This window comes from Gouania willdenowi, chromosome 17 (genome assembly GCF_900634775.1).
Source record: "Gouania willdenowi chromosome 17, fGouWil2.1, whole genome shotgun sequence".
Lineage (NCBI taxonomy): Eukaryota > Metazoa > Chordata > Actinopteri > Blenniiformes > Gobiesocidae > Gouania > Gouania willdenowi.
The window spans coordinates 29689861-29704293 of record NC_041060.1 but is presented as its reverse complement, the minus strand read 5'-3'; the positions used below and the strand labels follow the sequence as shown (position 1 = coordinate 29704293).

The 14433-nt window shown below is 41.4% G+C and overlaps 1 protein-coding gene across 1 annotated transcript in view; it reads right to left on the bottom strand.

Moving 5' to 3' along the window:
- Nucleotides 1-14433, bottom strand: part of LOC114478811 (laminin subunit alpha-3-like) — a 93317-nt gene that overhangs the window by 424 nt on the left and 78460 nt on the right. Inside the window, exons 19-20 of the mRNA XM_028472093.1 lie at nucleotides 6151-6286; nucleotides 5842-5984 (exon numbers count right to left, since the gene is read on the bottom strand). Of these exons, the coding sequence (XP_028327894.1) occupies nucleotides 5842-5984; nucleotides 6151-6286 (279 nt within the window). The remainder of the gene's footprint in view (nucleotides 1-5841; nucleotides 5985-6150; nucleotides 6287-14433) is intronic.

The following is a 14433-nucleotide window of genomic DNA, read 5'->3' as shown; positions in this document are numbered from 1 at the left end:
TACCAATGAAAATGCTACTTTGATGACAAATTTGACAGCAAAATATGAATAGAATAGACCTTTTTCATTTCACAATGGTATGCAACAAAATTGGGTTCTCAGGTCAAAAACAGGGTGCAAAGCACAACCTTAAAGATAAAATTGTGCAATATAAAGTGATAATGCCAAAGGTCGAGGTGTCCAAGTCCAGCCCTGGAGAGGCCCTATACAGCACGTTTTAGTTGATATTAGTGTTGTGCTCAAGACCGAGACAAGATGAGACCTTAAAAATGTATTTCAAAAACCATGAGATGGTTGAACAATTAACAAAAATTCTCTCTTTAGTTTTAGTTTCTTTTAAAATATATTTGACAGACCAAAAAGGTGTCCGCAACTCTATCAAAGCAGAACATGTAAAAATCTCAACTCTTAACAAATTTCTTAACAAAACAGGATTGTTATTTGTCAGGTACAGCAACTATTTCTGACTAGAAACAGGAATTGTGTCCTCCCACAAGTGCTCGTTATCAAGGTTTTCCCCTCACTTTCACTGTCATCAAACTGCTGTTGTGGCATGTTAACTTTAAAAGCACATTTCATGTATACAGCATTGTCTATGATAATGTCACTTATTTATGACAAATACCATATTCCACCGTGATCTCCTCAAAGGCAGAAACAATTCTTTCTCCACTATGTCAGCCTGCAAAACGTTTACAGTCCAGCAAATATGATGCATAAGGGCATAAAAGTGCTTTGACTTGTTGACAAGTGGACAGTTACACCCATGAAGGACCAAAGCTTGCTATCCGACGAGATATCAGTTGTTAAGGATACAGCTGACTCTTTTTCCAACTTCTCCAAAACTGTTTCTTTTCACTTTTTTTAACCAGCTCTGGTATTCATTTCTCAGAAATTGTTCTTCTTGACAATTGTAAATACTGGTTATCCACGATCTCAATAAAATGCCCACAAGTGAGATTGGGGACTACATCCAATTATCAGGTCTTTAACAATGGAATCACTGATGGCCCGCTGTTTTGCTGAGTGGGGACTGTAGAGCTACACTTTATGGTATTGGTCTGTTGTCCAACCTTGTATTCCAGGAACAGAAAATTCTGGAAGAAAAGAAAAAAATGTTGACCATCAAGAGATAAATCCCAAGTGTGTGTGTGACTCGCTACCTGTCCTCGTGGTTACCGTGTGGGACTCTCCATCTTCTCTGTGGGTTCTCTCTCACACAAACGCACGCGCATCAACCACACGCATGCACATACTCCGTCACAGGTTGTTGAAATACGTGTGTTGAGAAAAAAAAAAACTCTTCCGTTGTCGCAACTCTCTCTCTAAATGGCTCTGTGTGCGTTCAGCATGTACATCCAAGGTGCACATTACGTTATATAGCACGTGGTGAAAACAGCAGCGTTTATTATGCCGTATCCGTGGAGCATTTTTCACCGCTCGCTTTCAACACAGCCGCGGCCATTGGCCATCAAAAACTTCTAGGTCCCGTCATAACTTTTGGATCCCGTCCGTCCGATCTAAACAGTAAACGTTAAACAAACTTGAAACGTAATCACCAAATAAGGAGCAGTCAAAAAGTATGTTTCCTCAAAAGAGAAGTCCACAGGAGCTTAAAACTTGTGAAAGAGCCTTAAACTATCTTCCTCTCTCTCACTCATTTGCCTGCGCGCAGGTCTAGTGCTACTCCAGGTCTTCAGCAAGCGATTGGCTCTGGCCGCACACGTGACTCTAGCTCGCCACTGTGATTGGCTCCGGCACGCACCGGAGGGGAGCTGTCCAGTGAAATAGATATAGATGATGTGTTAGCGCCCCCTCACACTGAGGTCAAAAGCTGAATAGCTTTCACTTCTGGGTGAACATGAATGTGCTGTCTGGGAAAAATAAAATTAAAATAAATGTTTTGAAATTACTCCAAAATAATGGATGCACACACTTGGGGTATTTGGAAACCGTTGATAAAGTTTCAGGTCGAAAAGATACGGGGAGATATTTGCTCCACATGCACGCAAGCACGCACGCACACACACCCTCCCCTCAATTCGAGTCCCTCTTATTTTGACTTACTTTCTTTTAGATTGCTAGTTAGTGTGCACATAGTACGCGTTTGTAGTGCCTACAGCACGTATCCTGTTGCCTGATCAAATGTCGTGTTTGTCACGTCTTCCCATTGACTTTGTATGTAATATGGTCGCACTAAAATAATTACCACTCATAACAATAAACCCAAGGTTTTATTTTCAATTACTGACCTTTTACTCAATCCCAATTTTAACAGTTCACAGACCACCACCTCTGAGTCTCTTTGTGAGCAGTTTGCAGACCACTTCAAAGCAAACATCAACACTAATAAAACTATTATTTTATCAAATTGAAACATGGTTTTTACCAGTTCTGAGTGTCTCTTTGCCTGAGGAAACACTGGATAGTTTTGTCCTGGTTGATGCTGAGAAGCTTAGTCTCTCAGATCTATGGACACAGATCAGATAGTGGAGCCCAGAGTTCACAGTAAACATGGTGATGCTGCTTTTAGTTGTTATGCTGCAAAGAAGTGGAACAAACTGCCAGCGGAGCTGAAGTCAGCATCCAATGTGAACATTTTTAAATCAAAGTTAAAGGCACTTTTTTTCTCTACTGCATATGATTGAGAGAGAGACTTTTTGTCATGTTGTTGATGTAATGATGATTTTACTGATGATTTTAATTGATTTTACTGATTTTACTGATGATTTTAAATGTTCTTATTGATTTTAAACAATTGAATGTTTTATCATGTAAAGCACATTGAGTTGCCTTGAGTATGAAATGCGCTATATAAATAAATTTGCCTTGCCTTGCCTTAATACAATTTTCTGCTCTGTAAATTTGAGATGTCTGACCAAGAAAGCAGGGCAACACTAAACCAAGGTGGGGCTGCAGGCGGTGGTGAGAACATTTGAGCAAGTGAGATATGATCCCCAACTCAAAAAAAGAGGGACCGGTTTAAGGCACAAACTGGTTCGCGCTCACAATTTCCACTGTACGAATCTCATGTGCACCATGCGCACAGAGCCACTCGTAGTCACTCTGTGCCCAGAGACACTCTGCCCACGGAGACATGTATACACGTATGCCAGGACATATTCTCTCAGCCTTGGTGATATGAAAGGATTTATTGTTGGAACTGAAAGTCGTTGAAGTCCTTTGTGTGCAAAGAAAGGAGGATAGGTTTTGTCTCTAAAAACTCAGCAAGCATCAGTGGTGAGTGTAATGTATTTTTTCACATTATGCTTTCATGTAGGCTCCAGGTGGAGTGTTGTGTGCAGGTTTGGAGTTGTTTGAACCCAGTTATTGTGTTAGTCTACACCCTCATTTGCAATACTGAATGCTTGAAATCTTTATGACATCATCGTGGTGCTATTAAGTGTAATTCCCTATTGAAGGCCCAGGTGCCAAATGCAAGGCCCGCCACTGCATCTGATGGAATCAGATGCAGCTGTTAAAGCAGAACTAAGTAACTTTTTCACCTTAATAAATCCTCCTCGTAGTCCCTCTGAGGATAAGTGTTTATGGGGCAATTGAGGGGTCTTTCATCTCCCCCTGCTGTCTCTGGCCAGAAAACGGCACTTGCAACTTTCCCTGCCTTTGACCCAGTGGCTAGTCTTGCAGCTCTGTTCTCTTTCTCGCAACAACATGTACAACTTACTCAGTTACTAAAAGATGAGTTCACTCAGAGTGTAGGCTTATTCAAGATTAACCACTTTATTTTTGCCCTGGTAAGTTAGGATGCCTCCCGCTGCCCATCTCACTGATGCAGGAGTGAGGAGCTGCTGCCTTGCGGGTGTGGAATGTTTACGACAGTGACATAACCAAAAGGTACCTTTAGAATGAAATAGAATAGAACAGAATAGAAGGCTTTTATTGTCATTATACACAATGTACAACAAAATTAAAGGACAACTTTGGTGGTGCAAGAGTATATAATAAAGTAAAATCACAATAAACTAGTAAAAATATGAAATGAAATGAAATAAAATAAATAAAATAAAATAAAATGTACAATAGGAGAGCATTATAACAGCAATGGCAATATAGTGTACATTGAAGAGTGACTGAAACAATGAAACAGGGTGTGATTACTGTGTACCCTGATTGCAGTCAGATAAAAAGTGTTAGTGAATCTGGAAGTGTGGGCCTTGATGGACCTGTACCTCTTCCCTGAGGGCAGCAGTGAGAACAGGGTGTGCACCAGGCAGTGAGGTTCAGGACCTCCTCTCTGTAGGCCGTCTCATCGTTGTTGCAAATCAGCCCATCCACGGCAGTGTCAGCCACAATTTTTAAGAGAACGTTGATGCTGTGAATTGGGGTGCAGTCATGGGTATACAGGGTGTACAGCATTGGACTGAGCACACAGACCTGGGGAGCCCCAGTGCTGTGACTGGTGGTCCCCTAGCCTGACTTACTGCAGACAGTCGGGGAGAAAATCTTCGATCCCTCTGCAGGTGTGCTCGCCAATACCCAGACGGACAACAGTCTGCTCGGAACAAGCTTGTTAGAAGCAGAACTGAAGTCCACAAACAACATCCACGCATAACTGCCAGAGCGTTCAAGGTGTTCACACACTGTGTGGAGGACTGTATTGATGGCATCACCTGTGGACCTGTTGGCTCTGTATGCGAATTGGTGTTGATCGAGACTGGGAGGCAGTAAAGATTTTATGTGCCGCAAAAGCAGTCTCTCAAAGCACTTCATCACAACAGAGGTGAGAGCCACAGGTCTGTAGTCATTCAGGCTGCTGACCGAGCGCTTCTTGGGGATGGGTAGAATGGTTGCAGATTTCAGGCAGCTGGGGACTGTGCAGGCAGCCAAGGAAGAATTAAAAATGTTAGTAAAAACCTAGCTAGCTGGTTTGCACAGCCCCTCAGTACCCTCCCCTGGACACCATCAGGATCTGTAGCCTTCGACGGGTTCAGAACCCAGAGCACCCTCCTGACCTCCTCCGTGCTCACAGTGAGGGCCAGAATGTCAGCGGGCAGCAGCATCGGGGCATCCTCCTCCTCTCTGACATCAAACCTAGCAAAGAACTGATTCAGCTCCTCTGCCAAATCTGTGCTGGTGCTGGTGGTGGGAGCACTGGAGCAGTTCATATTGACGAGGTCACAGAAGCCCTGCCAAACATGCAGGGGGTTCCCCTCTCTGAAGTGTCCCTCAATCTTTCTGGCATATGCTGCCTTTGCTCGCTTGATGCCCCTCTTCAGGTTGGATCTGGCTGAGCTGTACAGATTCATATCTCCAGACCTGAAGACAGAGTCCCGTTTTGTTGTTGTTTTCTATTTGGATAATGTCAAGCCATCTCCTTCTCTGTGACATTATCCATGCACGTTTTAATATAAAACAGAACAGTGGATGAGTAGTCAGTCAAGTCCTCCTGTGTAAAAATGTCCCAGTTGGTTGTGCAGAAGCAGTCTTGTAGCTGTGGGATGGCATTTTCAGACCAAATCCGTATTAGTCTCACCTCAGGCAGTGTTCTTTGTATGAGAGGTCTGTATGCTGGGGTGAGAAACAGGGATAGGTGATCTGATTGTCCGAGGTGGGGAGGGGGGCGCGCTAAGTGAAAGTTACTTAGTTCTGCTTTAACAGAAGAGAACACTATGTGAAGTTCCCCCCCTAACAGTTGACCCCTGCTGGATCTGGCCAAAAATCACTCTCTGCAATAGAATTTGCAACATCTGCACTGTGTTGAAGATATTTCTACTCTCCTAAGAGTTCTATGAGTCTGTGATTCCTAAGTTCTTTAAAGTAAAAATAAAATGAGTCATTTGTAAAAACCTTCGTTCTTTTTTTTCTTTTTTCTTAACTCACCAGAAGGACTCCCTCTGCTCTGATATGGATGATCCACTTTCCAGGGTTCAATGCAAAAGGTTCAGCAAAACTGTCTCCTGGGACGGTGAGGAAGGTCGGAGAAAGACTCCTTGGAAAAATTATTTTTTTTCTCTGGTGTAACCCTGCAGAGAAATTAGCACAGATGGTAAATGATATTGTATACTAATATTAACAATAAATCATCAGAATACTGACAATGCATAAAGCACAATGTATGAATAAATATACAGTATGTGTTGTTTAACGGTGGAATGTAAGAGCTGATTAAAATCTCAGAGGCAGCCTTACCTGTAGAGCCTGGGATATTGGTGACGTGGATGGTAGCAATCACACTGGTGCTGCGGGGGTTAATGAACCGGAGCAGTACACGGTAGAGCTGCCTCCCATTTTTTGGTTCAACATGCACTGTTACACTGACTTCACTCTGCAGGGATGAGATTAAAGAGCAGATGACTATGTGAACTGTTATTTTAGAATACAATGAGGAAATGATGTTACGAGGAAGGCTTAGAAATCAGTGACGAGCAGAAAACAAATTAAAAGAGGTCAAAGGCTGCTGAAGCAAAGCAAACCTTCAAGAAGAAGGAAAGTCATTTTTTTTTCCCACCACCAAGATCCACCCTATCAGTTGTGACTGTGCCTGATGTTGGAGTAGTGCATTACAATATGGAAAGGCCAGGAAAGCCAAGGGTAAACATTAGGATCACCTCTGGCTGAAAGAGAGAGTGTTCCCTCTAAAATGAGCCCTGGAAACACATCTGCACTGAAGTTTCAGCAGGCTGTGTGCAACAAAACAGTGGCTAAAGCAAGAGTGAAGGTGATGTGATTAACTTACAAGGAAGTAAAAAAAAAGCAGATCATTTATTGGAACAGCCCTATTGCATTCAAATACTAGAGTGTATTATTTTATTATTTATTCTTACAACCTGATTCTTTTTATTCTCACTTATTTCCTTCCTCCTTTCCTCTCTATTTTACTCCCTCTTATTTTGAATTACTTTATTTTAGATTGTTAGTTATCGAGTGTGCACATAGTATGCAGGGATGCGTTTGTGGTGCTTGGTGCATGTATCCTGTCGCCTGAACAAATGTTGCGTTTACACAAAAACAAGTTTGTTTTAGAGAGTTTTTAAAAAAAAATCCAGAAAAGCATGAATGTAGCTTATTTAAATTTAAGTTTGTGCCTTGTGAACAATGCAATCATAGTATTCTTTATTCATATAGAACTCAGAGATGAAAATGATAAACACAATTTTGTTGTTTAAGCTCATTAATTGTTACATGATTCAGTCAGATACCAAAATCCATTTAAATTGAAAAGTGTCACTTGTTAGGTGCTCCTCAGGGATGGGTTAAATGCAGAGGACAAATTCCATTAATGTAATAACATTACATGGCCGATTAAAGGCGAAAGCCCCGATTTAATCTTAATCTTTAATTAACTTGGATTAATCAAGATGAATCAACTACAAAGTAGCAAGTTAATTAGATTTTTCAATTTTTCAATCGAGTCCCACGTCTAGTCAACACTAGAGAGAGAGATAGTACCCACTTTCAATCAAACTTTTGACAGGTGTGACGTCACGACCTTTGTCCCGCCCCCAACCGGAAGTCCCGCCTTCCCAAACCGGAAGTCCCGCCTTTGAGTCAAAAAAAAAAAAAAAAAAAAAAATTCTTGCACACGCACGCACACGCACGCACACACACACACACACACACATAATTCACCAGCCCCTCACTGAACTGTTTTAAAGAAAAAGAAAGGTATAAATGCACAATGTTTCTCACCAAATAAAAGAAAACCACACGCACACACACACACACACACGCACGCACACAGAGAGAGAGGGTTTCAATCACCTTTCTGCTCCAAAACTATTCATGCATTTAAGAAAATGTACAAGTTAAATATTATAGAACACTTGAATGAAACATTAGAAAAGAAGTTGATCGAGGATGCTTAATATAATTTTGATTGTTTAAGTTTTGTGCTTACATCGTTGGTATGAGAGAAATTGTGTCATCTTTGGACAGACAGTAGTGTTTCAGTTGTAAAAGGCAAAATAAGTCTAGACTTCAGCTTAAACCCCTTTCGGTCAGGCATCATTTAGAGGTTGACATTCTTAATGTATACATATTTTTTTTCTTTCTTTCTTTTTCCTGTCGTGTAATGTGTGTGATCTTTTGAATGACCTTAGATGTTCACAATGACCGAAGAAAGTTTGTAAGCTCTGAAGAGATAAGAGTCAAGGGCAGAAACTGAGCCGCACCCTGGGTGGGGTGAAACAGACATGTTTTGCAAACACACATTCTTCTAGTGTGCATCTAACAGATAATAACGTGACAGTTAGTTAAAACAAGTGTGTATCAGATAATAACGTGACAGTTAGTTAAAACAAGTGACTGCACAAGCTGAAGCATATCTTACAAAAAGCTTTCCAAATCTTACCATTCATAGCAGCAATATGACCATGTCTGACCATCACTATGCATAAGAATGCTTTGAACATCAGACTTACCTCTGAACTTTAAACTCGTGTCACACACACACACACACACACACACACACACACACACACACACACACACACACACACACACACACACACACACACACACACACACACACACACACACACACACACACAGGCACAATTCCAACCATCCCACCAACAAAAAAAAAACAAAAAAAAAAAAAAAGCAGTCTTGGTGCGCCAGCTATGACTTGTTTTTAAAGTTTAATTGTCTGTTTTGAATGGGTCATATTCAAAGAAGGTAAATGTCATAAAACTTATAACCCAGGAGGGTTAAGTATTTGTTTTGTACTTATATTACTAGTTATTTGTATTTATTCTTATTTCAACTTTATTATTTTTCTTTAATATATTCATAATACAAAAAATTACTATAATATTATTTCTTATATTCATCATTTTTATTGCCTTGAAGGCAACGTAACTTTGTTTAATTTGTTTTTTAATTTGTTTAAACAGTTGAATGAGAGAGAGAGACAACGTTTGTCTCTTTAAGGGGTGATTGACGCTGAGCATTTGCTGGTTACTGATATAAAGAAAATGAGTCTCTATGGGACTTTGACGGAGTTGAAAAAGTAAATAAAGATATCTCCAAAACCCTCATACAAATAAAGCAAAATTCAAGGGTTGTGTGAGCTTTTCAGAGTATAATTTTACGCAGAATACGTACATAATATGATGATAAATATGTTTTGATTATAATATCATGATTTATTCACGAATAACATTGTTTTTAAGACGGACCCGGTTTTGTACCGCCAACCACAGTTTTGCCTTGTGGCTGCCGCTGTTTTTTCTCATCCTCTGCAGCTGCTGAGGTTCCAAGGGGGGCAGTGCGTGTGTAAATGTGTGTGTCTGTGTGGTTGCATGATTTTTGGTTCAGAGTTGGTTGTTCCGAATTGAGTTATTAAAAGTGAAGAGTTTTGCTCTGTTTGAATAGAAATAGTTTCTGAAATGATGTTTGCATGGAGCGCAGGAATGTTTTGCTTTAGCCGGTTTACGTATATAACAACAACAAACATTGATGGTTATAGACACATCGTCACCTTTATTTTGATTGTATTTTTATAACGACAGGCTGTATGAATTATTCTGTTTCTGTCTGATCAGCGGAGCGTTAAGGAAATAATAACCGGCAATAAAACTCTGGAAACAATAACTAGGAATAAATAGTTGTTCTTTGGTAAACTTGGTGATATTACAGACGGTATGGACACATTTACTCCGTTTCCGGGGTTTGATGTTCTTATTTCTAATAGTAAGTTAATATTGAGACAGCGTCAGTTCTGATGATAAACATCTATTAAACAGATAAATGACGCTCTACCCGTGAGGTTTTATTACAGGCAAACCGCTAGTTAAACACGTTCGCATTGAGCCAAACACACTTTTTCTTCTTCATCAACGCATTACCTATTAAACTTTACATCGGTCACCAAACACTACAGGGTGTACAATAATGTTCCGTTACCCGTTTGCTCCAACGTCAAGACCCTTTAGCTGTCCGCAGCGATGCCTGAGCATAATTTGCGTAAAAACAATAGATGTGAACAGAAATAGCGGCACACATCCACTTGTTCTGGTAAAAACTCGCTTAGATAAAAACAAATCATGGTTTAGTGAAATTATAAATATTTCAGCCAGATGATGCACAATAATTGCATTTGATCTACATTTAAGTTAGAGTTAAATCAGACACAATAAGCATTACATAAACAATTAAATTAACAGGTTTATTTTCACTGAGACATCTGTCCCAGCAGTGTTTCATTAAAGATGCTGCAGATTTGGTGTTTAAGGCAATAAAATTAAATAAGAAGGTGGAGTTTACATAATTGTTACAATCCAAAAACACGGTAAAGAGCAGTTGATGGCAGGTATAGTGGGAACGCGATGACTCCCTGTTTATTTTCAAAAATAAAACAAAGTCTTCCCTCTAATTAAAGTAAAACTGGAAAATTGAAGCAGCGTGTATTAGCACTTTGAAGTAGCTCCTGTTTTAGAAAGGTTGGTGGTCTATGTCATAAACTAAAAACATTTCCTTTAATGTAGCGTAACTGTTAACCTGAAAATGTATTGGCTACATGTAACTTGTCTTTATTTGCATGTTTAATTTGTAATTGTGCTAGATTATTAGAAAAGAAAAAGTTACCCTCCTTTTTCAAAACGGTGTTTATGTTGTTCAAATCATTTTGCTGTAGTTAACTTTAGGATTTCCCTACGTCCAGTTATTCATTTTTATTAGGATAATTACTTACCACCAGAAAGATAAATAAAATCCCAGGGATAAACTCCAAATCATCAGATTTCACAAAAGGCCTTTTTTTAGAGAGCTTTGACGACGACGCCAAAGATGTTCACGGGGTATTTAATAGTAGACCTCACACCCGTATGCCCAGAGCTATACAGACTAAGCACCCGTGTACTGCTTCCCGCACGTCTGGCCGTTTACACCCTCAAAACGTCATGTCGGCACGTATAAAAAGAAACGCCCCCTTGTTGACGGCTCTGTATCACGCTTCACCCAAGAAACGAAAGGACATTCTTATTCACAGTTCCCCCGATTTTATCCAAGCATTGTGTGAGATCGCCTTAAATCTTCTGAAAGGAAACATCCCGTTGAATCCTTCTCAGTTTAAAAAACTGAAGAGGCAGAAAAAAATTATCAAGCTGTTGGCCGATAAAAAAACCAGCATAAAACACAAGCAGCGGGCTCTAAAGAAGCAAACTGGTGGTTTTATTCTACCTCTGCTCTCGACCGTCGTGCCTTTGCTCGGCAATCTCATCGGAGGACTGATCCAGAGATAATGACTTTAAAGAAGGCCCAAAAAATGTTTCTTATTTCACCTCACCAGTTAAAGAGTCTAACTCAGCCTTCGCCATCCATGAGAGAGAACGCTGAGCAGGATTTGGACGACCGTATGAGAACAATCTTGAACGAGCAGGGTGTGAGTCCTCATGAGAAAATTAAAAAGTATAGCGCGCTACTGCAAAGATATCTTACCTTTATGAAGCAGGGTCAGAGAGAGGATCGTAGACTGGCAACGACCCAGCACCCGGAGCAGTTGGATGTTCCGTATGACGCCAAAGCTCAAACGTCTTCTCACAAACCACAAACATCCGGCGATGACCGTACGGACCAAGATCTTTTGAAAAACCTCCCCCAGCGAGATCGCAAGAGCGCAGAGTACGTCTTAAAAAAAATGTCGGAGAATCACGAAGGCTGGAATTCCAAGGGGGAATTCATTTCAGGGGCGACGCTGTGCAAGGTTCTCACGTGATTGATTTGTTAAAGTATCTCACCCACCCTTTTAAGAAAAAAACCAGGGAGCCGTCGCCTGCGGGGTGGACAGAGTTTTTAAATACTCTGTCAGAACTAAACATCCCCTTATCTACAATAAATAACCCGCATGCTCGCGATCAATACCGTCTGCTCAAGAGGGAGGCCGGTGGTTTCCCGCGATAAAGAATTTGAAACGCCTGAAGGAAAAAGAAGAAAAAAGGCGTTCCGTGAACTATCCCCAAAATGGATTACTCCCGAGAGAGAATTAGCTGCCGAACGGACTGTTGGAAAACAAAATACTTTATCATCGCGTTGGATTAACATTTCATCTTAAATAACTGATGCATAACACATTTTTTTGTCTTTCATCAATAAAAATGTTTATTGAACATATTTTGTGAGTGTACATTTTTAAAGCAAAATACACATGGGTAATGGCATAGCATATGCATAAAAAAAGTAATTTTTTTTATTTATGACAATCTTTAAGCATTTGTAAAGAACAATTCCCCTGTTTCGGATTGCGATTGAATTCATTTTTAACACACCGCTGATACTTTCTGACATATTCGTACACCATAAGATCATTCTTTATCACATCATCATCGTACAGAGACAGCGTCTGTCCGTAAGATAACCCGCACGCCCGATGGCAGAGATAATAGACGCAGTGATGTCCGCAAACTGCTGACAGGGGGTGTTGCAACTGCTTGTCGTGGTATTCTATGTTTTGTGAGCGATCTTTCAAAAACTGTAAGATGCTTGTAGGGTAATGCGCAAAGTCCGGGGGGAATCCATAAGAGTCGAAAAAGGTGGCTTTGCGGTTCTTTTCCAAGGTCAGAGCTAACCAGTGTTCTCCGGGCATGTGACCGGGGTGTGTGTTGACTATAAAGTAGGCGGGTGGTTTAAAAGACGGATTCAGCGAGGGAAGTTGATCCGACGCCCACACACCGCAGAATGCATCCCCCAACAGACTATGCAATAGAGTCTCGAGTTGAATGTTATCCATCTTCTCAATAATAATCCACCAGAACCTGCCTCTTAGCGTTGATCTCCAAAATAGAATCGTAACAGGCGTAGACGATAAGCGTTGTGGTGTTTGGTAGGGGAACTCTAAATCTCATCTCCAGTCTTAGATTTCCGTTTGAAATGGGGGAGAGGGCGTCATGGTCATCGCCCGGGTTGAGATTAAACACAAACAGAGAGTATCCTTCGTTAAAATCCTCCCGGGTGATGCTCAGAGGTAAGTCTTTAAGATGTCTCCCTGTAGCCAGGAACATGTTGTAAAATTCTCTAACGGATAACCCGGCGTTAAATTGCGGCTGGAAAGCCTTTGCGGGGATCTGTCTGCCGTCCTGACAGAGAGCCAGGTATTCAACGTCGTTGTGAATGAAATTAAATGGTGATAGGTCTCTTCTCCCAGTAAAGGCTTCGTGGTGTACCATAGCCAGTACCACGTATTTGGGCATGGAACCCAGAAACAGATTCTCCTGGGTGCATATCCTAGAGTTCTCCGGTATGGAGTATGTTTTTACGTTGACCCGCGAGAGGGGGTAGAGAGCGTTACCTTTCATTAAGGCTGCGGCGTGACCTAACCGCACAGCCGGGGACACAGAGACTTTTTTTGCAAACAGAGAGGCTCCCAATATTTTCAGACGAAACGTAGAGTCGCGGACTCCGGTGAGGCAAAAAGCGTCGCTAGCTCTGGTCAGTTTAATTCTCAAATCAACCGAATTCAGCAAAAGTCTCTCGCAGAAAAATATATCTCCGTGAAGAGGGCCGAGCAGGTGCACTTCTCTGGAGGTGCTTGTGAAAGCCGCTCTCTTATTTAATCCTTTATTCGACCCGTTAACGGTCACTGTAGAGTTTATTGCACCGGCTGTATCTTTGTAAAAAAGGCCTGCGCTAAACTGACTTTTCAGAGTGTTCTCTGAAAAGTTGAGAAGAGTCTCAATCATTGCGCGGTAGGGATGTGTAGCGCTAGACTGCGAAATCAGCCTATCCCCCAAAGTAACATCACACTGACTGAAAATTGTATTTAGAGGATAATTGATGAGGGCTACGGATGCGTCGTTTGCCAGGTCCGTGCCATCGTCGTTGGTGATTTTCACACGGAGATGTAACAATGTATCGTTCAGGTCCAGATACTTGTCCCCATCTCCGGGGATGAAAAACTCTATAGGTCCTCCGTCGGCGATGGCCGACAAGGGAGAGATTTCAGTGTAGATTTTATCATCAATCGAAAGCTGCGTCATCGGAACAGCGAATATATCTAATTCTGCGAGGGTGCACTCTGGAGATTTCTGGTGCAACAGTGCCATATTTGATTTAATTAAAAAATATCGGAGCTCCGGGTAGACTTGTTCTTTGCGCGTCTGCTTTTTGCAACTGGTTTCCTCTTCTTACCGCGTGATCGTTTATTAGAGTTTGAAGGGGCTCGTTCTCCGGGGGGTCGCTTTCTCGATCTACGTGACATGACCATAATACCGCCGCTCCCCTCTTGCTTTGAATCACTGCTTCGTGCCATCGCACGGGCAAACACGTCCGAGGCAATGTTGCTGGCTGCCTCTTTAAGATGCGGTTTAGCTATGGCGAAACCCTTCTTCACCAGAGGACTAATAAAACGAAATAATTTAGAAAACAAAGATCCTATCCCTCGCCCATACATTACCGGGGCTCCGTAAAAGCCGGGCAAATTCCCGCCGACCTGACTCTCATAATAAGATACAAAACGGTGAGGGTCCTCTCTCTCCA